At 42.8% G+C, this 21787-nt stretch overlaps 1 protein-coding gene across 1 annotated transcript; it reads right to left on the bottom strand.

Annotated features, from left to right (window-relative positions):
* Positions 1-919: 919 nt before the first annotated feature.
* On the bottom strand, positions 920-20299 carry LOC119646392. The gene is made up of 6 exons (XM_038046836.1): positions 19491-20299; positions 10127-10503; positions 9606-10056; positions 9311-9523; positions 9091-9245; positions 920-1815 (listed from the first exon to the last, which is right to left on the bottom strand). Exons 1-6 carry the CDS (start codon positions 20026-20028, stop codon positions 1669-1671), a joined length of 1881 nt encoding a protein of 626 aa, XP_037902764.1. The 5' UTR covers positions 20029-20299; the 3' UTR covers positions 920-1668.
* Between the last annotated feature and the right edge of the window lie 1488 nt (positions 20300-21787).

Below are 21787 nucleotides of genomic sequence, written 5' to 3'. Positions count from 1 at the left end.
ATGGACGCAAAGTTCTCATTGCATTGCAATGCGTTTAGTCAAAAGTCCCTTCCATGTCCGTGTGCTCGCATTTCAGAGTAGTGTCCTACATTTTTGGAACCAAGGAGTGAAGAGCAGACTCACAGGGTCTTCCGCGTTGGCAAGCACGATGTTTATGTTTACTTATTCTTGGTTGAAAGTCAATCTTTATCATATACCCTACTGTGGAAAATAGCATTGTTCTGCAAGCCCCGTAATATTGTGTAGGGTGAATGGTATTAAAATGAGGATTTCCTCCGTGTCTCTTCTTTGTTTTGTTGTCTGTATTCCTTTTTTTCTTATTTGAATTTTTTTTATAATATTCTTAGTCAAGTAGTACTTCTCATCAGACCAGTTTTTTTTTAACGGTAAGATTCAATGCTCAATAATGGAATGGTTTTAGGTAATATGCATACCTTGCCCTCTCTTTTTCTTCCGGATATCGTTGTTTTTTCAATTATCGGAATAGGTACAATCCCAGAGTATCTAAATTTATCAAGTGTAGTTCCTTTAAATTAAAATGTAAATCTGATTAATGCTTTTTTTCTTGATGTGCTGATAGCGAAAGTAATCTGTTTACAAAGCCTTTATAGAGCGTTTGGGTAAAGCGATGATAACTAAAATTAATAATCTGAAACCTTTTCATTTTTGCTTTACTAAACAAAATTTTATTCTTATCATTTCGGAGACTACTTGTCGCTTTCCTCAATGCTAAGGTTCGAGAAGATTTCGGATTTTTAAGGGGTCATTCTATAATTAAGAATGAAGCCAATAAACGGCTTTAGAAAGTTTTACTGTGGAATATTTTGGTGTGTGAAAAAATGAAACGAAAATGGTTGGTTGTAAATTGTTGTCGATTCTGCTTTGATAGTTATAGGAATTCATGAATAAAAGTCGTCAATTCTTACCAGAGGAAAGTGTTGTATTCGCTTCACTATTCTCTCACAGATAAAAAATGCTTACAATTAGGAAACAATCTCATCACTACCTTCTAATTAGAATAATAACAAAAAAGGTCAACCTATACAGAAGTTTCAATTTCATTCATATGAGACTAGATACACACATGAATATATTTCGTCAAACAAAAAGGAAAAGAGAAAATATTAACTAAAAACAAAAAAATACAAAGAATTGAAAGAAATATGTAGGAATGAAAGATGGATCTTTAATCTACGATGAAGTTTATATAGTTTTGTTCCAGATTTCCTTCTATTGTTTTCCAATACGAATGTAGTTGATAATGAACGAATAACGAGCGTACCTAGTCGACAGGTAAATTACTGAACTTCACTTTCCTCAAATACAATGTGTTTAGTCCATGATAAGAATAGTAAACAAATTTAAACACACTCTATTTTTACAAAAAAAAGTTCGCAGTATAAATCATGGGAAAAAAGTTTTTTTTTAAATCTAGGTATATCAAGACGCATTTTGAGATTTTTCTCATAAAAGATTTAAAAATAATGAATAAACGTTGGCCTGGACTTCATAAAATATTTGACTTTAATAAAAACGTTAAATAATTTTGATGCACTTAATATTCATGACAACCACTACATTTGCTTACAACTATTTAGTCCTATGAAAAGTGTATCCTTATCGTAAAGTTACGTAACGATGTTCCAAATTAATGGAGTGAAGTCCAATTCAAAAATCATCGTCATCACTTTCTGGATTCATGGCGTTGAACAAATCATCCAGTTCATCCTTTTTCTCACTGGCTATATCTCTTAACCGTAACTTGGGAGCTTTCATTTCTGATGAGTCGGTCCGTTGCAGAGTCCTTATATCAGGCTGTGAAGAGAAATACAATTGAGCGATGTTATCGTATGGGAGAAAAACATGGATTCAGATAAAGAACAATTTTTGACCTAGTAAGTAACAGAAGATTGTGCCTTAAATCTTGTTGGTGGCAGATATGTGATAGGCTGGATGCCAAATATAAACCGAATGTGCATCAAAATCAAGCGCGGTAAGCAAGATGGAAGCGCGATTGATTACTGATATTCAAGCAGTGTTTGCCAAAGCAGAGCCTACCATCGAAAGTTACACCAAGGTCTTGGATGAGCTCCGGTATGATAAAGAGTGATTGCCAAGATAGTAAGAAAACAAGGGAAACGCTTATTTATACAGCACAAGCGAACGACAATATCACAATGAGGGGCAGTAGACCGACGTTTTATCAAGCCACGTTGTTCTTCAGCTATAAGGCGGTCAAAGTAGCAGGTAACCAGTCGTTGACATACCTCTCAGGAATTGGAACAGGAACGTTAAAACGCGGCGAGTATATGACCCACATTTTTGTGTTTAGAGATAATGAAACCATCTTCCACAGGATAGAAAAATTATAACCTTCAAGGCTTTGAAAATTATACAGGAGGGAATGATTTGCTTGGATTTTTAGCAAAACGAGGAAGCGGAAGTCAGGAGTCGAAACAACAAAAGTCTGGCAACATCAGGGCTGCAGGGAGGTTGTGCAATTGTTGAGAGCTTCCAACTAGTCACAACAATAGACAAAACTGGAGTGGGATGAGCTTTTTACTATTTGGTATTAATAACGGGACCTTAGATATTGTTAAATATGAATTACCATTGTTTATATTTTGCTATTATTATCCAAGAAGCTTTTAAGAAAATTTTTAAATATCCTTTTGTGTTTTTCCCATATACACTTTCATTTGACGTGCAGTTTGTTTGCGTTTGAATGCCACTTTTGAATTTATACCATTTGTGTGTGTGTTTGAGGTGGGGAAGAGGCAACGCCTCTGAGAACTCAGACCCTTAGTTGTTAATCGAACCCCATTCCCTCTTCTAACAGAATATCCGGGATTCGTTTATGTATCGCAGTATTTCCATTAGTGGATATGATGCTACCCGATGCAGTTGTAGAACATCACCACCAAAAATCTGATGTCTGATGCGTATATAGGCAGGGCATTCTCATAGAAAATGTTCCGTGAATTCCGCTTCCTCATTACACGATGGACACGTGTCATCTTGGAGAATTCCTATTCTGAACATATGCCTAGCTAGTGGATTATGGCCCGTCAGAATGTCCACAAAACTTCTGCAAATTTTCCTGTTTTGCGACAGGATAAGCTTTGCAGTAAGTTTGTTTGGTTCTGACAGGGAAAATTTGGTGTTTTTAGCAGCATTAAGGCTCAGCCACCTGTTATTAGGAAAGCTTGTTCCCAGTTTTTGAAAGCAGCATTAGTCAATGCTACTGACACCCCGATTGCTGGTTCTGGTCCGACCATGGGGGAAATTAAACCTTCTTTTGCAAATATCCGAGATTTAATTTCGGTCTACACCACAATGACCGGGTACCCAAAGTAATTCCACCGTATTGAATCTAGAAACAGAATTTAATCGATTTCTACATTTCCGAATGACTTTTCAAGTGATCAAAGGGCTGCTCAACGGGCTCAATGCAGCTAGGCTATCGCTGCCGATTGCGTTGCGCCTGCGCTTCAACCGCTCGTCAATCATCCAGGTTACCGCCCTTAGGGTCGCTTAGTCTGAAAGACCGTTGTATATTATCCCAGGGGAAAATCCCACTTCTCGTTTCTATTCGAGAGGTAGAATTCTGCTCTAGAACCCTGTTCTGTTTTTGAGCCAACGTTGTGGAAGACGTCAGTATATCCTGACACGCATTCTTTTAATTCAACCCAGTTTTCTTTGCGTTTCAAGATCATCATATCTTCTACCAAACAGTTGTATGGTGATCCGAGAATTGGACGGCATTGCAAAAACTAGATTCAGTTCTCCCAATGCTCTGTGCCGTCCACGTCCATTGTTTCCCCATAGATCTAATCGAATTAGTCTATGAGCTGAGCTATGAGTTCTCATTGCAGTGCTCTGGATAAACAAATCCAAGGGCTGTAAATTGAGTAATGCATTCAGAGCTGCGCCAGATGTCGTGCTCATGGCACCGGTGGTATCCAGACACACAGTTCTTTGCAGTGTAGCTAGTTTAGAGTGAAAATTCTTGTGTTTAACCTTAACCTTAACAAAGGTCTGCTTACACAGCCCATAATCTGTGAGAGCCCTTTTCATCTTTATCTCTACATGTTTGTTCAAGCTTCTTGTCTAGAATAACTCCCAGATATTTCACTTCTTCGAAGAGTTGGAGGGATGTACCCTTCATCTCAAGAAGGCAAAGACCATTCAGTTTCCTGCTTTTTGTAAATAATACCGTACCATACCATTTTATTTTGATTTACTGAAAGTCCATGCCTGAGACACCGACTGTCAATCAAATCAACGGCGCGTTGTGTATTTCTACACACCATTCCGACATCTCGACCAACAAACAGCAGAGCCAAGTCATCCGCATAAGCTTGAACGTGTATTGACAGATTTTGCAGTTCGCATAGTAGTGAGTTGATCAGCATACTCCACAGAAGTGGCGAACATACCCATCGCGTATTCGCCTTTCAGAATTGTGTCCTCTGTTTTTGAAACTAAAGAATGAAGAGCAAACTCACAGGACTTGGAGTTGGTAAGTATGCTGGTTTTCATTTGGTGGGTGAGATCTTAGCGCCTTCTCGCGAATGTGGCGCTCAACCAATCTCTCCGGATATTTCAGCGAAAATGATGTTAAGCTGATTTGGCTGAAGTTCTTTGTATTTGAATAGTCATCTTTCCCAGGCTTTGGTGTGAAGACTACCTCCACTTTCTGCCAAGAGGAAGGTACGTAGTCCAGAGCAGGACATCCTCGAAAAATATTTCTCAGAATTTGCTTTAGCATTGCTTGGAAGCTGCCATCCATGCGAGGTGCTTTGAAGTGTTCGAATGATGGTATAGTAGCTCTTGCCTTTTCATTGGTAACAACCGCTCGCGCAGTTTCGAAATTCTTCTTGCAACACTTTCGTGTTGAAATGTTGGCAGAAACCTCCAATTCTCTTCTTCCCACTTCTGAGACCTGTTCTCCCGGGTGGTGTACTTCTAAGACAGTCTGTATAGACTCAACTCTGGAGTTCGTGAAAGTACCATTCGGTTTTCTAAGAGAGTCCAGCTTGACTGACTCATTCTTATTAACGACTCTGCACAGCCTAGAAGTCTCCCTTTCATCTTCCAGTTTCTCACAGTATGTTCTAAAAGAGTCCCGTTTCGGAAGTTTTATGAGCCTCTTGTATTCACACTGTGAAATTTAATCAGTCTTCATCCTTAGTGCTTTTGCTTTGTTCCCCCATGGAACCGTTTTACCGCGTTGGCCCCGGAAAATAGGAAAGCCTCTTCAAAGCACTCTAAAAGTGTGCGGTTCAGAGTTTCCAATTGATCTTCTATCGCCAAACGAGTCAGTCGCCTATGGAGCTCAACTTTGTCGCCAAGAAGTTCACTGAACTTTGTCCAATCCGTTTTCTAGGATTCCAACTTTGTATTACAGACTGTTAGCCTGCATTATTCAGACTAAATTCTATATAACAGGGATCTGAGAGGGAGACTTCATCTAGCACTCCCCAGTTTCTAATCAACTTTAACAACTTTGAAATGCAGATTACTACTTTGTCGCCAAGAAGTTCAATGCATTTTGTTCAATTCATTTTCCTAGGATTCCGTCTTTGTATCACACGCTCGGCTATCGGTCTCGAGGATGTTGGCTCTTGAACCAGAAATATATAAGGACAGTCCTGAAACTTTACCAGCCTTGTCGTCAGTAGATAGGAAGGGGCTTTGGCATGCTGCAGGTTAATTTAACTAACTCTTGTTTGTAGACATAAGTGTAGTCTAATACGAAACACGCAGCTAAACTGACAAGTCTACTGCGTTCAGTGTGGATCTCACAACTGAAAGTTTCGCTTTCTTGCACCCAATTTCTCTGGGTATTGCACACTTAGTAATTTAGCAACGCCCATATTCTCATTCCCAAGAAACTTCGCCTTCTTTCGCAATGCTTTTTGTTGTCGTCTGCTGGGCCTTTCTAGGTTCACGGTGTGCAAGCTGCATTGATCTGTTTCCACATATCGGAATTGGATCAGTTGCGTCCACAGCACCAGACTTAATTTGCAGATTAGTCCAGTCGATGGCTGGGTCTTGTATAACGACGCCAATCCATCCCGTTACGATACTGACCAATGCGAATAGCTTAGGAGGAAATTTTTCCTAGTTGTAAGAGCTTGCATTATCGCAAGGCATTAAGCTTCACTTTTAATCGGTAGGGGTATACCGTAAAATGTTATGGCTAAACTTCGTCGAGGAAAGCACGAGTGATGGGCTCAGGCAGTGTTACTCCTCCTTCAATGGTGTGTGAACCTAGTTAATCTTGAAGAGGGTCTCGGAGCTGCCACAGTTGAAAAGTGTCTTCATTTGGCTTCCAGAGAAAGAGCTTAAGGACACGGAGATTCTGGAGCAACGTAGGGTTCAGAATAATTTCTACATTTTGACCTGGATGCTGCTAGGCTGCAAAGCAGAGGAAAGCCTATAGTTCGGGAACTTTCCTTACTACCGGCGCTCTAGAACCGGATATTAAGGAGGTTCGGAGACAAACGGGCTGTTGGCTCTACTAAGTGCTGGCTTGGAACCGTCACGTTATAATTGTCGGTTCCTAAGACCAGTAAAGGAACCTGCAGCCAACGGAACGTCTGAAGCATAGATGACATGGTATAACCCATATAAGCGGCACTTCATTAATCAGTCGTCGAATTAATGGCTACAAGACATTTAAATACCTCATACGGGGACCATGGGTTGTTGATGTGGAAATCAGGGGCCTAAACTTGATGAAAATGGAAGTTCTGCATGAGGATTTCAAAAGACATCCAGCCTATTTTGGTTGACGTCTTGTATAATGGTAACAGTACAACGGTCAAACTAACCATAAAAAAACCAAAAGGGAGATAAGGAGATTCTTTGGGGCTCGGTTTACTTCCCTCATGACGTGAATGAAGTTCCCAGTGGAATATTTATTAGAGCTATCCAATCTGGAGATAATAGCAGGATATGATATTAACGTCAACCATATATGTTGGGGAAGTTCTAATCTCAGCACCAGAGAATCGAGACTGTTAAAGTATCTGTTGGAACTGAATTGCAGGTCCTCAACTTGGGTAAATTAACTCTATTTCTTCAATGGGGTCAGTTGGGAGGTCATCGACATGATGGAGGCATCCCCCGTCACGGCAGCTCCTGTCGGAAAGTGAAGAGTATCAAACGATATCATGCTCTAGGATCAGGACCTCCAACCCCTCCATTTTGGAATCTGCGGAAACAGATTCTGCGAAGTACAAACCAGAGTTGAGCACTGGTATTACGATCCCTGGGAAGCGCATTAGATCCATTGTTGGAATTGATACAACAACCCAAATGATCACAAGTAGTATGGGAGAAGGTTTCAAAGAGAGCCGTCCACCCAATACGCTAAAGAAGATGAAAACACTATGGTGGGCTTGGCAAGACACGGGAGAATGACAAGGGTATTCCTCAACCGAGCTCTGAAGTTCGCTCGAATCGGAACAAAGAGGCTCAGATAGTTTCAAAAAGAGCATAAGGTTGGCTAAATGAACATCACTGGGAGGCTTTTGAGAAAAAACTAACTTGCTTGAGGCAGCTTCGAAGTGTCGAAGTGAATCCTTGGATTTTGCACGATACATTAATAGCGCTAGATACACTTTTGCCGCCTTTTCTAGAATCTGGAAATGTAGTTACATCAACAAGATCAAGTTGAGACGTGTTCCATGCTAGAATTCTTTCTGTATTGCTATAAGGATATAGCACAAGGAAAGTCACCCCACTGTCATTTGAAGGCTCCAAGCCTTCGTCAACTTCTATCTTCGTCATATCATCAGGGTGCGTCGGCCTGATACTATTAGGTGGTCACTTCACTGTAGGTAACATGCTTATCGGAGGTAGCATTTCACTAGCTGGCGGTAAAAATTGAGAAGACTATGTCGGAAAAGGAATACGCCTTAGACGATCCTCCATGCTGGAGTGAAGAAAAAAATCCACATATTAGTCGGACAGAAGTCTATAGAGACAAGATGTCCTCCTTCTGTTATGGCACCTTGTTATAACTCCTGGAGGACACAAGGGACTTCGTGCAAGCATTTCCGGACGATCTAGCCACAATAATTATTGGCAAGTCTGCGGACACAGTATGTGCCTGAGTGCAATTCTGCAGGTAATACACAGCCGGTGCCTCCGTAAAGCACCCATGGCCAACGTTAGGACGACTGCATACAATATAACTAGGTTTACTACGAACATTCGGTGGGGTAGCTACATGCGCGAAACTATCTTAAAACTACCCTCGATCAATTCGGGGATGAAATCGAAAGCAGCTAACGGCCATTGGCGCATAAAGGGGCGACCAATCATACATGTCATGGGTCTAACTAGAAACTCCTGCGCAAACATCAGTTTGCTCTGGCTCCTGTCCACCATATGATTTCTACAGTAATCACCAAAAGAGAAGACTGGTTGGTAGATGACCGCAAGTCTTTTGGGAGACATGATAATTGTCTTTACCCAGATGCAGTCATGGAAAACGGATGGAGTTCAAGGATGCTTTCTGAAAAACCTATTATGGAACACGCCCGACATCCTAGGAAAATAATCACCAGACGGAGATATGTCTTTTCATTGGCAACAGAAGAATGTCTGCGAAAAAAATGGCGAGATCACACTATTCCAGCTTGTTCCACCCATCAAGCAGCGTTACCACCAGTAACACCGTAACAACTGTCACTTGTTACTGCTGAAATCTGGCGTCTAGAGTGAGACTTTTTTCAAGAAAGGGGTTAGGAAAACACTAGTATAGCTTTTAACGGGACACTGTCATTTTAATTACCACTTGCGAAAAATTGGGGCGGCGTTCTCTGTAGTCAATGTGTGGCGAAATCGCCCTGAATTTCATATTCGGCTGGACCACCTCTACAGATTATAGACAAATATACTTCAGAAAGGTTTGCTAGAACGAAGTAAGTGCAGACTATGATTGAAAAAGAGATTATCAGATTCGCGAAAGTAGTCGAATTTGCGATTTTAAGGGGTAGTAAAAAGGGGCCAAACCAAATTCCTGAGTGCTTGGAGCTGTAGCTCTTCCAAATTTCTGCAGTAAAAAATAATTACCTTTTCCTCTTTCTCTTCAAGTTCCTTTTCACGATTACGATCCCAATTCCTTGGGCCGAAACTATCACGATCATCCTCATCAGCTTCATCATGATCATCCTGAAGATAGCTGAAATCATCTATTGAATTCATTCTGTCGTACATCAATTCAGGAGCTGGAAAAATTGATTTTTAATCATTATGACGGTCGATTAATGCCTTGACAGATATTTGTGCTTACGTATCTCATCATCTTCCTCATCATTCGACTCTGGATAGAAATCATCACAGAAAACATCAATTGGTTCATCTTTTATTTGTGTTCCTAACAAATCAGCTTCGTCCATGTACTCATCCATATCATCATCTTTTTCAGTTTTGATATTTACAATTGGTCCATTGCCAAGTGGAGGTGTAGGTAACTCTCGATCTTCACCAAACTCGCTTGAATCATCTGAAATATGAAAACATTTCCAGGTAAAATAATGATTAAAGATTTTAACAATTTCATTAATTCAACGACCAACTTTACTCACCATCTTTGTCCAGAAGTCGCCGCATCAGCCTAGCTGCCTCTCTGGAGACATTTTCCTTCGAATCGACGGTTGCATCATCGTCGGTCCTGGACTTCTTCTGCAAAACTCCATCATCTTTGACAATCTCACAATCGCTATCATTATTTTTCGCTTTCTTTGGATTTGGCGTTTTCGAATCACCCGGCAATCCAATATTTCCCTTTGTTCGTCTAAACCGCACAACCAAATTCCTTTTGTCCAGCATTAAATTGATAGTTTTCTTGTACGCTTCCATCGCTTCCTCTACTGTTGCGTACTGGATAAATGCATAGCGAGTATATTTCATTTTTTGCGCGAAACCAACGTCAATGTACGTTGCAGTGGGGAAATTCTCTTTGATTTCCGCGACTGTTATGTGAGGTGGAAGATTTCCCACATATAGAGTGTACGGGTCAATGCCGTCGGGACTCGTCTGAAAATATAAAATTGTGTGATACGTCAGTATTTGCTGTACTGAAGCATTACTTCCTGTTCGGGCTTACCGATTTATTTTGCTGCTTTATATGTTTTTCCTCAGCCTTGAGAAAGCCTGTACCAAATGGAATTTTACAAATTTCCTCACACACTTTTGAAATATCAGCTCCTGGCCTTAATTTGACGAAACAAGAACGTGCTTTGTAGGGAATCTGAAAATGAACTGATTCAATCTCCGGAGAGAATCCTTTGACCATGTATGAGTTCAGTTCTGGATCCGGAAACCGTATGACAAGTGTTGGAGCAGTTGCAGTGCATTGATTTTCGAGCGCCAGCACTTTATCAGCATCTTCACGACACCAGGCACGTTTTCGAGTGTAGCGCGAGGACATCGGTTTGCGTTTCGGCTTCTTATGCACTTGAACTTGGTGAGGGTCTGAATTCACTAAAAAAGATAGAAAAATCCATGTAAATTAATTGGAAATAGTGAAGCCTGTAATCTTAGTTACTTTTCAATTCAGCAACGTTTCAACGTGTGTTTAGAGTTCTTCCATTAAAATTTATAAACAAGAGATAAACTCGCCTGAACAAACAAAAGAAACATATGAATGTTTTGTTTGTTATCGCATGGCAAGCGTTGGCTGTGAGAAATTATTGGCGCTAGGAGTGGCGGTGAGCATAAGACGGGACCGCGGAACAACGAGTTTTGCGTCGTGCTCGGCGTCATCCAGTCGTCGGCCCCCTTGGGAGAGTAGGTTCCACTGCATGGAATTACCAGCAATGGGATTGTCGCCCCTTCTTATCCATTGCGATTTCCGCCTTATGATGATCTTCACGATGGCCAGAGTTTCGGGTAACAGTGGAGGTCACTTTCAATGGGTTACTCCCATATAGCAACGCAGGAAGGACATTAGCACAGAGCAGTCTTTTCTTGATCTTGGTATTGAGATAACTGCCGTTTCCAGATTTTAGACAAGGCAACGAAGGTGGATCTAGAGCCGTTAATGCATCGGGCAACAGTTAGCTGGGGCCAACGTCGGCAGATTAATTGGCCTTCGATGATCTCTCGATTAATGCAAATATGGAGTTCGTGATGACTCGTCAGACATAGGACCTTGGTTTTGTTTGTGGTTATCTTCAGTCCAACTCTGCGTACTCTTTTGGCCAAGGCCCATGACTTGGTGAGAGAGCAAACATACATCATCAACATACTTGAAATATTTGAGGAAAGATGTCTTTGTCAATTGAACTCTTTCAGGCCCTTCAGACAAATTAGTCTGAAGAACGTCACTGATAACAAGAGCAAATAATATTAATGACAGGATGCAATCCTGACTGACTCTGCTTTGGACTTCAAAATCGTCTAAGAGTTTGCCAACGATGCAGCACGTGTCATTTTGTGCCATATAGCGACATATAGCTTTAATAATAGCTGTTAGTTTCTCGGGAATGCTCATCATGCGTAGAGCACACCAGATACACTCCCTGTTATCGGGATTATCGAGCGCTTTCGAAATCGATAAGGGCGAGTGAAGCGAAGACCTGAGCTCCGCACACTGTTCTAAAATGATCTGCATAGTATTGGTGTGGTCAATGCGGGACTATCCAGAGCGGAATTAGCCTGCTCTCTGTCGATCAACTTTTCGAGGTGTTCCTTAATGCGTTGCAAGATTATTTTAGACATACTCATTGTGACAGCAAGGAGCACGTAGATACCCCACAAATTATCGCACTTAAAACGAGTGTTCTTCTTTTGAATCTTAACAATCATCTCCTTCTTCCATTCTCAGGGAAAGGCCAGAGTTCCTAGGATTACGGATTAAGTAGAACTTGAATACCTTTGCAGAGGGATCATCGAGACCAGCAACTCTACTCTGTTTGATGGCCAAGATGATTTCTCTCCTGTTACGGTGACTAACCATTTCATTCCCTGATCAGTGCTAAAACAAATTCTCTTTTGGTACGGCACACATTACGTTCAATTTTTCGGGATTATGCACGGTATCGGATTTCGAGCGCGTCACACTTGTAGTGGCCAGTTGAGTATTCAATCCCTTCCGTTCATCGATTCTCTTCAATGACTCTGCTGTCAGTCAAATCTTATGACTTCCCTTCGGAACGTGGCCGACGACTTGAATAGAACCCGAGAAAAGAACACCTTTGATTGCTGCTCAATGTTCATCAATATTCTCCTACGGCTTACTCAGGATGTGTGTTGTTCTCTCAGCAAGATAGTTTCCCCAACTGTCGAACGACAGCTGGGTCATGTAAATGGTCGGTGTTGAACTTGCTTTAGCAATTTTCATTTTCTTTTACGGCCAGTGGATAGCCAGGATAGCTGAGTGGTCAGAGCACAAGGCTGTCATACGGAAGGTCGCGGTTCTAATCCCACTGCTGGCAGTGGAATTTATAGCGTGGTTTGACGTCGGATATCAGTCGACTCCGCTTTGAGTTAGTACCTGAATAAATTCAGGGTAATAATCTCGGGCAAGTGCAATGCTGATCACATTGCTTCCTATAGAGTACTGCAATCCTATACTGTTACGGTCTTGAATGGAGTGCTCTAACACACGTCAAGACCCTGATCTAATTGGATTGTTATACTAACAATTATTATTATTATTACTGTTACTCAAAGTACAATTAACAAGTAACAATTCCCTCTGCTACCAGCGAGATTTGAACCACGACCTTCTGCTGCGGCAGCCCAGCGTTCTAACCACTTGAGCTATCCGGGTCCCTTTTGATGAGATTCTTAACAGCGAAGACAGGAATTCCATCACCACCCGGTGCTTTACGATTTTTCCATCTTTTAATTATAGTTGTTAAGTCTCTGGACTTAGCGGGACGACAATCGTTAATCTCAACATTTTTTAGTACTCTTTGAATGGCTTGTTGGACAATCTTTTCATTGATTGAAGACATCCTGCTGGTAGTCAATGTATGAGCTTCCATAAAGGTTTTCTCAACATTAGAGTAGCTCAAGCTGTTTGAATGATTTCCAGTTTACAAAAGGATTCAACAAAATTCTTCTCAAAAGAAATGAGCAAGGGAGGTACTTGGGTAACCCTCTTTCGCTTGAACAGTCTATATAGCCTCCAGAATCTGGCTGAACCCTTTTGTAAACTGGAAATCATTTCGTTCCCTTTGGAGTTCTTCTGCGCTGGTATTCTTTTATTGATTTCGAAATATAACTTATTTATTCTACTCTTAATTGCCGCGTCTCGATTTCTTTGCTACTGTCATCTCAATTTATTTCGCTCACACATAATGTTTCGTGTGTAAGATTCTAGCTTAAAGAAACATGATCCCTGATCTTCATAAACTTTGCGTCTCGTTTTTTGAAGTACTTGAGTAATACTGTCTGTAAATGTTGCTACCATATTATCTATTTGTTTAGTTTCGTCGACGTTCAGTCTTCGAAATTCTTGCCAATTTGTGTCTTTGAAGGAGCGTTTTGTTTTGGGGAGAGGGGGGGATTGAAGGAGGGCATTTTTCCTTGTTGCCGGAAAGTGACCAGAATCGCGCTGATCAGCAAAGGTAGAGGAGATCCGGAGCTCCCGGAGTCTGCATACCGCCCGCTGTGTATGCTTGAAAGTGTTCGAGAAGCTTATCAGGAGTAGACTCGCTGAAGCGATCCACACTTCCGGGGGCTTATCTCCAAGGCAGTTCGGGTTCAGAACAGGGAAATCCCAGTGGGTGTTATTATGGCGGTCGTGGATGCGGTTCATCGACCCGAGGCACACAGCCACCGATCTCGACGGATAGTGCTCCTCATAATGCTTGATGTCAGAAATGCCTTCAATTCCGTAAGATGGATAGATTAGAAAATTCATTCCAAGTGCCAAGCTATCTCTTGCGGATATTGAGGGATTATCTGAAAGACCGATCCCTAATCTATGAGACGCTAGTGGGCCGGAGGAGGATGAAAATTACGTCGGAAGTGGCACAGGGATCCATTCTAGGGCTGGACTTCTGGAACGCTTCCTATGATAGTCTGCTGAGGCTCGATATGCCCCAAGAGTTGCGCCTGGTCGGGTATGCAGACGACGTTGTGGCACTTGTTGTCGGGCGCACTGTTGAACAGGAGCAAAGTGGACTTGGCATATTGATGCGACGGGTAAGCGGATGGATGACTTAAGAGAGCTAGTTGCCCGCGAAGAACTTCAACGCACCCTTACCGAGTGGCAACTCTCTTGGGAAATAAGCCAAGGGGCAGATGGGCTGCGAGACACATCGATAATTTAGACCCGTGGCTGCACCGAACGTACGGTGAGGTTGATTACTTCTTTACACAACTTCTAAGCGGGCATGGAGGTTTTCAGTCTTACCTGCACGGAATTGGAAAGGCACGATCTCCTGATTGTGTGTTCTGCAATGGAGTGACGGACGACGCTGAACACACCTTTTTCTCTTGCGAGAGGTGGCGCGGCTTTCGTCAGCAGCTTTATGCAGACAAAGGAGAGCTCTCTTCAGACAACATTGCCAGAGAGATGCTGAAGAGCGCTAGCAGCTGGAATTGTGTTGCGTATTATGTTTGGACTCTTCTTATTCCGAAGAAGATTGAACTCAACCGGAGGAGGGACTGGATGGTAAGGAGTTCCCTGAACTAACAACTCCCTTCCTCCCTTCCACCCTGTTGGTGAAAGGGATTTCCTGACTTGAAGGCTCCCAAGGACACGAAAGCGGGAGGGTTCGCCCAAAGTAATGTGTCAAACGGTTCCAGGCTAGTTCTCTGATGATAGGGAGGTGTTTAGTTGGTAGTCCGACAGCGTACTGTTGGGAGTCCAACACTCTGTGTAAACGCATTCACTTACCCTACTCCCAAAAAAGTGCACTTGACTTGTGATATGTTCACGTTGCCGTTCAATTTCAATTTATTTTTATTTTATTTTTTATTTTTATTTAATTAACGGACAACAAACAGAAAGAATTCCAATTAATTATTGTCCTCAGGAGGAGGAGAAAGCAAAAAACTTATCCTACGTTTAAAACTACTTAAAGTAGGGAAGTTAAAAGGACCAAGCTGTTTTGCATTATAATTTCGGCAAAGCCTGGGAATCGGGGAATGAAAATAGACTTCGAGCTCCGCGAAAGGCACATTGAAAATATCTGCGTTACGTGTGTTATAAGACGCAGGACGGCAGGTGATCTCGTCAGCGGCGGAGCAGTCCATCAGGCCCGAGGAAAGTTTAAAGAATGTGCATAGATCCAGATAGGATCTACGCTGTTGTAGGAAGGGAAGGTTTAGAAAGCGGAGGCGGGAGGGGTAATCCACACGAGGGAAGCTTTTCTTAAAGAAGAGAGAACGGGTGAATTTACGTTGTACATTTTCAAGGGCAGGACAATCACAGTTACGAGTGGGTGACCAGATCACGGAGCAATACTCGAGGGTATTCCTCACAAGGGAATTGAAGAGAGCTGTTGGATGGAGTCAAAATCAGAGGAGGAGCGAAGAATAAAGCCTGACAATTTTGCTGCTCGATTGATCACATCGAGGCAATGGGTGTCAAAGCGGAGCTTATTGTCGAAAGTGACTCCGAGGTCTTGAGTGGAATTTAAGCAGGATAAGGAATGTCCGTTAAGCGAGTAGGAGAAAGAAGTGGGTGAGGATTTTAGGGAGTAGCACATAGAGTGACACTTTCTGACGTTAAGCGCTAAACCATTAGTCGAGCACCAACGAACCAGAGTATCCAGGTTATTCTGAAGGGAAACACAGTCCATAGGCGACGATATAGCGGAAAACAGCTTAAGGTCGTCTGCATAGAGCAAACAGGGACAAGTAAGGAGGGAAGGAAGGTCGTTAATATAAAATAAAAATAGCAAAGGACCCAGAATAGACCCCTGTGGGACGCCAGAAGAGGGGGAGAAGGAGCGGGAAGTACAGCCGTCAAAAGAGACGCGGCAGGATCGGTTGGAAAGGTAAGAGGCAAGCCATAAAACAAGTGGTATGGGAACGTTTAGGGACGAGAGTTTGGATAGAAGTATCTTGTGATTTACAGTGTCGAAGTCTTTCGCGAAGTCAGTGTAAATGGTATGCACTTCTTGCCGTGAATTTAGACATTTGGCGACAAAGTTGGTAAAGTCAAGCAGGTTGGAAGCCGTGTTGTTGAAAAGCCAGGAGGAGAGGAGGGAAATGGGACGGTAATTCTCGGCAAGCGGACGATCGCCACTTTTGTGAATGGGGATAATGAGAGCCTCTTTCCACAAGCTGGGAAAATGATTCTCTTCAAGGCTTTTGTTGAAAATAAGAGATAGGGGAAGGAAGATGGACTTACCAGTTTTGATCAAAAAGAGGTTTGGAAGACCATCGTATCCAGGTCCGACCTTGGCATCAAGTTCGCCAATGAGGTATTCGACAAGGATAGGAGTAAGAAGGGGAATGGTGGGCGATGCGGGGCAGGCTACATCTACTATCGGGAGGGATTCGGAGGAAGGAGGAGGAACATAGACTGACGAAAAGTAGCGGCAGAGTAAATCACAAGATCGTTGGGGGGAGTTAGCTGAGAAGCCAGAGAATTTAATGGAAGGAGGGGATAACTGGGCGGGGCAGCGGGAGTTGCGAATGTGGGACCAGAAAGGTTTCAGATTTCCGCGTTTTAGTGAGTCTTCCACGCTGGACAAATATTCGTGTCTGGACTTACGTATTAAAGATTTGACCGAGGAACGAAGGGATTTGAAAAAAACTAAGTCAGCAACATTTCTAGAAGACAGGAACTTCTTTCTCGCAGTCTGTTTTTGACGTAGTTTTTTGTGAATTTCAGTGGTGAACCAGACGGGGTAAGAGCGTAAGCACTTAGGAGAGGAGGGAACGTAACAAGGAAGAAGATCAGATAAAATGGTATAGAAAGTGTTGAGTGCTTGGTCACATGTAAATGGAGAGAGCAGGGGGACCCAGTTGATTGACGCCAGGGCTGAGTTCAGACCTTCGAAGTTCGCCTTACGAAAGTTGAACTTGGTAGGCTTGCGAGCGACAGGAGAGTGGAGTCGGGATATCTGAACATCGAACTCGAGAGCAGGATGATGGGCGTCAGGGGCAACGTAAGACGGAGCATGAAGCGATTGGGAAAGATAACGTACAGGAAGGTTAGAGAGGACAAGGTCAAGAGTGCGATCTAAGTGGTTTCTAGAAATGTTAAATTGGAGGGCCCCACAGGTGTACATGAAAGTGGATAGAGGAAGGGAAGGGTGGGTCGAGTTATTAGGGAGGGAGGGAAGGCCAGGTGTAACGGGCCAGGAGAGCATAGGAAGATTAAAGTCACCACAGAGGATGAAAGGAAGTGAGGGAAACAAAACGGTTAGGGCCTCTGATAATCTGTCGAAGAAATCCTCGTACAGAGAAGGCGGGCTTAGGCAGGGAAAATATACATACGATATGATAAAGGGACATACGTTTGGCGGAAGGACACGTATGGTAACAGAATCGTAGGAGGAGGAGGAGGAGGAAAAGATGATTTCGGCACGGAGAGGGGACTTAACAGCTACTAGGGCACCTCCGCCAGTTGTCTTGCCAAGCGCAACGCAGTCTCTGTCACAACGAAACACAGAGTAACCTTCGAGGAGCTCAGAATCTAAAATCCCTACATCCAGCCAGGTTTCAGAAATGCAGATGACATGATGTTGGAATGCTAAGGCAGACAGTTTGAAATCCGACAGCTTGGTCCTTAGACCCCTTACATTTTGATAAAACAGCGTATAGTTATTGGTATCATTCAAGTTCGGCGAGGCAGGCGGGCGGGCCGGAAATTTTCACGAATCTTAGACCTCTGATAAGGCTTAACGAAGACCCCCTGTGGCCAAAAGGAGGATTGGACGATAGCATTGAAGTCATGGGGATATGTCACTTTGAAGGAAGCTATCACTCGGTCAGGAGAGCCATCCTTCGTCAGCTTCACACAGGAAAGAGGTGACAAAGTTGAGTTGCTTTTGCTTCTGATATAGGCCAGAATTTCGTCGGGCGTAGTGGAGTACGCTAGCCTTGACACGAACAGCTGTTTCGGTGGCGAGGCGACGTTCAATTGGGGGCCGCTCGGACGACATGTGGTCGGAAGGGCCTGCGGTTCAGTGGTGGCGGGCGTCGATGATACACAGGAGGAAGCGTGCGGTGGTGCTAATGTAGCGACTGTAGGATAAACGCCAGAACTTCGTTGCGCATCCGATGTTGCGTAGGGAACTTGTCCCTCGGATGGAGGATTTTTCAGTAGGCTAGCGGACGTCATCGGGTTGATACCATCTTTTATGGACACACTGGAATTAAGCGAGGCAGATAGAGGCAGAGAATTAGAATTAGTCGACCGGGGCGACTTAGGTATGGCGCCAGTTTTGTTGGCTGCAGTCGCCGGCGAGGTATAAACAGAGCCAGTCAGCGGCATCTCAGGAGCTGAGACGACACTGGTGTTCGATAAAGCAGCAGCTTGCGGGGGCAGAATTGTCGGCGATTTTGAAACTGCAAGTTGAATCGATGCCAAAGTCGCTCCCTCTCTCCCTTGTTGGGATCCGATGCAGATTTTCGCATCGGTTAAAAGGACACGTGAATTTTTATATAATCCCACGTGGGAGATCAAAGCGCTCAAACGACCCGGCGGGTTATCAGTGAAGAGCTTAGTCAGCATAGGGTCCAGTTACCAATAGATGTATTGGCTAGAGGGTGGAAATCGCAGCTCTTAGATCACGAATTAAGAAAGGTCGACAGCTGAATTGTTGTCTATAAAATGCAATGGAGTCCACTATCCTAGAGTGGTTGACGAGTGGGTCGCCTTAGAAACACAGGAAATGGTTTTTGGGAAGCCTTGGAGGGAGCTGAGGTACATTTCGTCTAACCGGCAACGAAGGCGTGTAGGGGTAGTTGACCATCTATGCGATATTGACCATGGTCAAGGGACTGACGATTTGATACTAAACATTCAGATCGCCAATTATCGAGAGTGCAAAATAAAGAAAATGAACTCTAGGGATTGGCAAATTTGTATGAATTAACTGGAAATGCGAATAATCGGGATTCCACTGTATTTGCAAAGCCATGATAATGCCAATGTAGGGATATCACCTTATCAACAATGAAAAAGGAAATTACGAAACGGAGTTAGATACTTTGTAGGTACATCATGCTCGACAGGTTTGAATGGAGAGATATATTGTTAAACAAAAAAAGGACATGTGTCGACACCTCAAAGTTCTCCCCATTAGAGAAAGTTTAATCCTTCAACCAGAAGTCTCCGAGCTCGGAGCGGAAATTGATGATTGAAATTAAGAAGATTCATTCTTCTCCTGTTTACAAAATTTCAAACAAGTTAAAGGGCTCAGAAGTCCAAGAAATATATAAGCGTCATGTGTGTGTGTAGATCTTTTATTCCAGGTGCAGACTTATGACGTCTGACTTGAAAGCTGTCCTGGGCCTCATTAATTCTTCCTAATTACGTAAACAAATCTTACCTGCGTTCGATGAGGTTTCACCTTCTCCGTTCATGTTTTGGGGACGAGCAGCCGTATCCTGTGCAGGGTTTGCGTTGTTGCCAGAGTTCTGCCGAGTGGGTCCTTTGAAACCGTTGCGTCCGCCTCGTGGGTACACGCAACGGCCACGTCTTGCTGCATTATCGGGTGGTGGAGGTGGAGGCATTTTGACCACTGGTTTAGGCAGTGGTGGCGGCGGCTGCCCAGGATTAAAATTTGCTGGCAATTGCCCGCCAGAAGGCGGAGGAGGAGGAGGCGACTGCATCATCATCGCCGGCGGAGTGCTGGAAGTCTGGGGGTACGGCCACGAGTTGTAGAAATACGCAGGGTTGGGGACGACCCATTGCTCAGGAGAGTTGTAATTCCCGTACGGATAGTACCCGGTATTCATTTGTGAGTTGAACATGTTTCCATTGTTCTGTGGAGGTGGTACATTCTGTACATTTGGCGGCGGCACTTTAAACTGATTTGGCGAGTTGTGGCCTATTGCTCCACCGAACGGTGGCGTTGGTTGGCTCATTTTACTAAAAGAGAAATTATAATGAGGCCGAGCAGTGGATCAGTCGTGAACTTTCCGCGGTGATCTATTTATAGCTATTCAGAAGTCATTTTCAGGAAAACACTTGAGCAAAGTAAATACTTTAACATTTTGGCGCGCGCAGAACGTACGCAACAATGTTTTTGGCGTTTACTTGTGCAATATAAACTCACAGCGAATAGCCGAGAACAACACAGACAGTGAGTGTTTTCGTCACTGAAAAATAGAAAATGTCAATATAAATCCGCTGACATAACTTACGAAAACGCAACGAAGTGTTCGTGTACATGATATTATCTGACCACTAACTACAGTTTGCTGTCATTTAGAAAGCTTCTCAAACTGTCGACGGGAGTCTTTTTATTGAAAACATCACGAATTAGATTTGAAATTAATGTGAAAAATGTAGTTAGAATAATTTCATTTTTATTCTCTATTTGGAAGTATATTTTTCTTTCAAAAAAAGGTTACAAAATTAAGATTTTGTGGTTCCAAAATTAAAATTCAAATACGTGATGAGGGTAGAAGGTAAGGACCTTTAAGGGAGAAACCAGATTAGATTTTCGGAATCGAGTTTCGTCTTAACTTGGGTGTGATGAGGGTAAAGTGTAGCAAGGATTCTAATGTATGAATGAAGATGGAAATATTATAAAAACCACGATGTAAAAATGTCCGGATAGCTGAGTGGTTAGAGCGCAAGGCTGTCGTACGGAAGGTCGCGGTTCAAATCTCACTGGTGGCAGTGGAATTTGTATCGTGATTTGACGTCGGACACCAGTCGACTCAGCTGTGAATGAGTACCTGAGTAAAATCAGGGTAATAATCTCGGGCGAGCGCAATGCTGACCACATTGCCTCCTAGTGTACCGTTAGTGTCTTGAATGAAGTGCTCTAACACACTTCAAGGCCCTGATCCAACATGGATTGTTGTGCCAACGATTATTATTATTACGATGTAAAAAAAAAGGAGTCCGGAAACTGGAAGTTTAGACGCTTTAAGTATGAATAGTTTGGTACGTAGCCCGTAATGTGTATGTCAAATTACTCACTTTAGTGTGATATTAACATTTAGTATTTCGGGTTGCAGTAAATTTACATGGAAAAGATAACTTTGAGCTACTGTAACTTTATTAATAATACTACGGTTTCGATCAAACTTGGGGATATAATGTTTCATACTATAGTCTATATTAATGCATGGACAACGCAACATATAGAGGCAGCTTCATGATTTTTTTCCGATATTTAGGTTGGGTGGTTTCAGAGAATGGGTCCGTTAAAGAAGTCATCATTTTCGACCCCTCCCACTCCTCGCCTTCACAACAAATGTCAAAATTAAGACTGGCTATGGATGGTACTAATTGACATCTTTGATTTGATTTGATACCCAACTTAAATATATTCGGTGAAAAAAAAATTTTCACACCTCCCACTTTTGCATGCATGAGGACGGTCCTTAAACTCAACGTAGAAAGATGTAATTTACTACATTTATAGGCGTTCAACGTTTCTGCCTTCTCACCAAATTTTGTGTCAATCGGTATAGCCATTTTTGAGAAAAGTGCGTGTGACAAACAAACAGACAGACAGATGGACAGACAGACAGGCAGATAGGCATTGAACTGATTTTAATAAGATTGTGTTTTACAAACAAAACCGACTTGGATAAGTCGGAATACCGGAAGTTTGGCGCTTCAGGGATAGATATTCATATCTCATCTCATATATTAATAATAATAATC

Source organism: Hermetia illucens, chromosome 1 (assembly GCF_905115235.1).
Source record: "Hermetia illucens chromosome 1, iHerIll2.2.curated.20191125, whole genome shotgun sequence".
NCBI lineage: Eukaryota > Metazoa > Arthropoda > Insecta > Diptera > Stratiomyidae > Hermetia > Hermetia illucens.
This window is presented reverse-complemented; position numbering and strand designations above follow the sequence as displayed.

Excerpts from the sequence above, each read along its gene's own strand:
- LOC119646392 (XM_038046836.1), bottom strand. The coding sequence starts at position 20,028 with ATGAGCCAACCAACGCCACCGTTCGGTGGAGCAATAGGCCACAACTCG. Across the intron at positions 9,524-9,605 it reads GCGACTTCTGGACAAAGATG|ATGATTCAAGCGAGTTTGGT; the intron begins GTGAGTAAAGTT and ends TTCATATTTCAG. Across the intron at positions 1,816-9,090 it reads TTGAAGAGAAAGAGGAAAAG|CCTGATATAAGGACTCTGCA; the intron begins GTAATTATTTTT and ends TTCTCTTCACAG.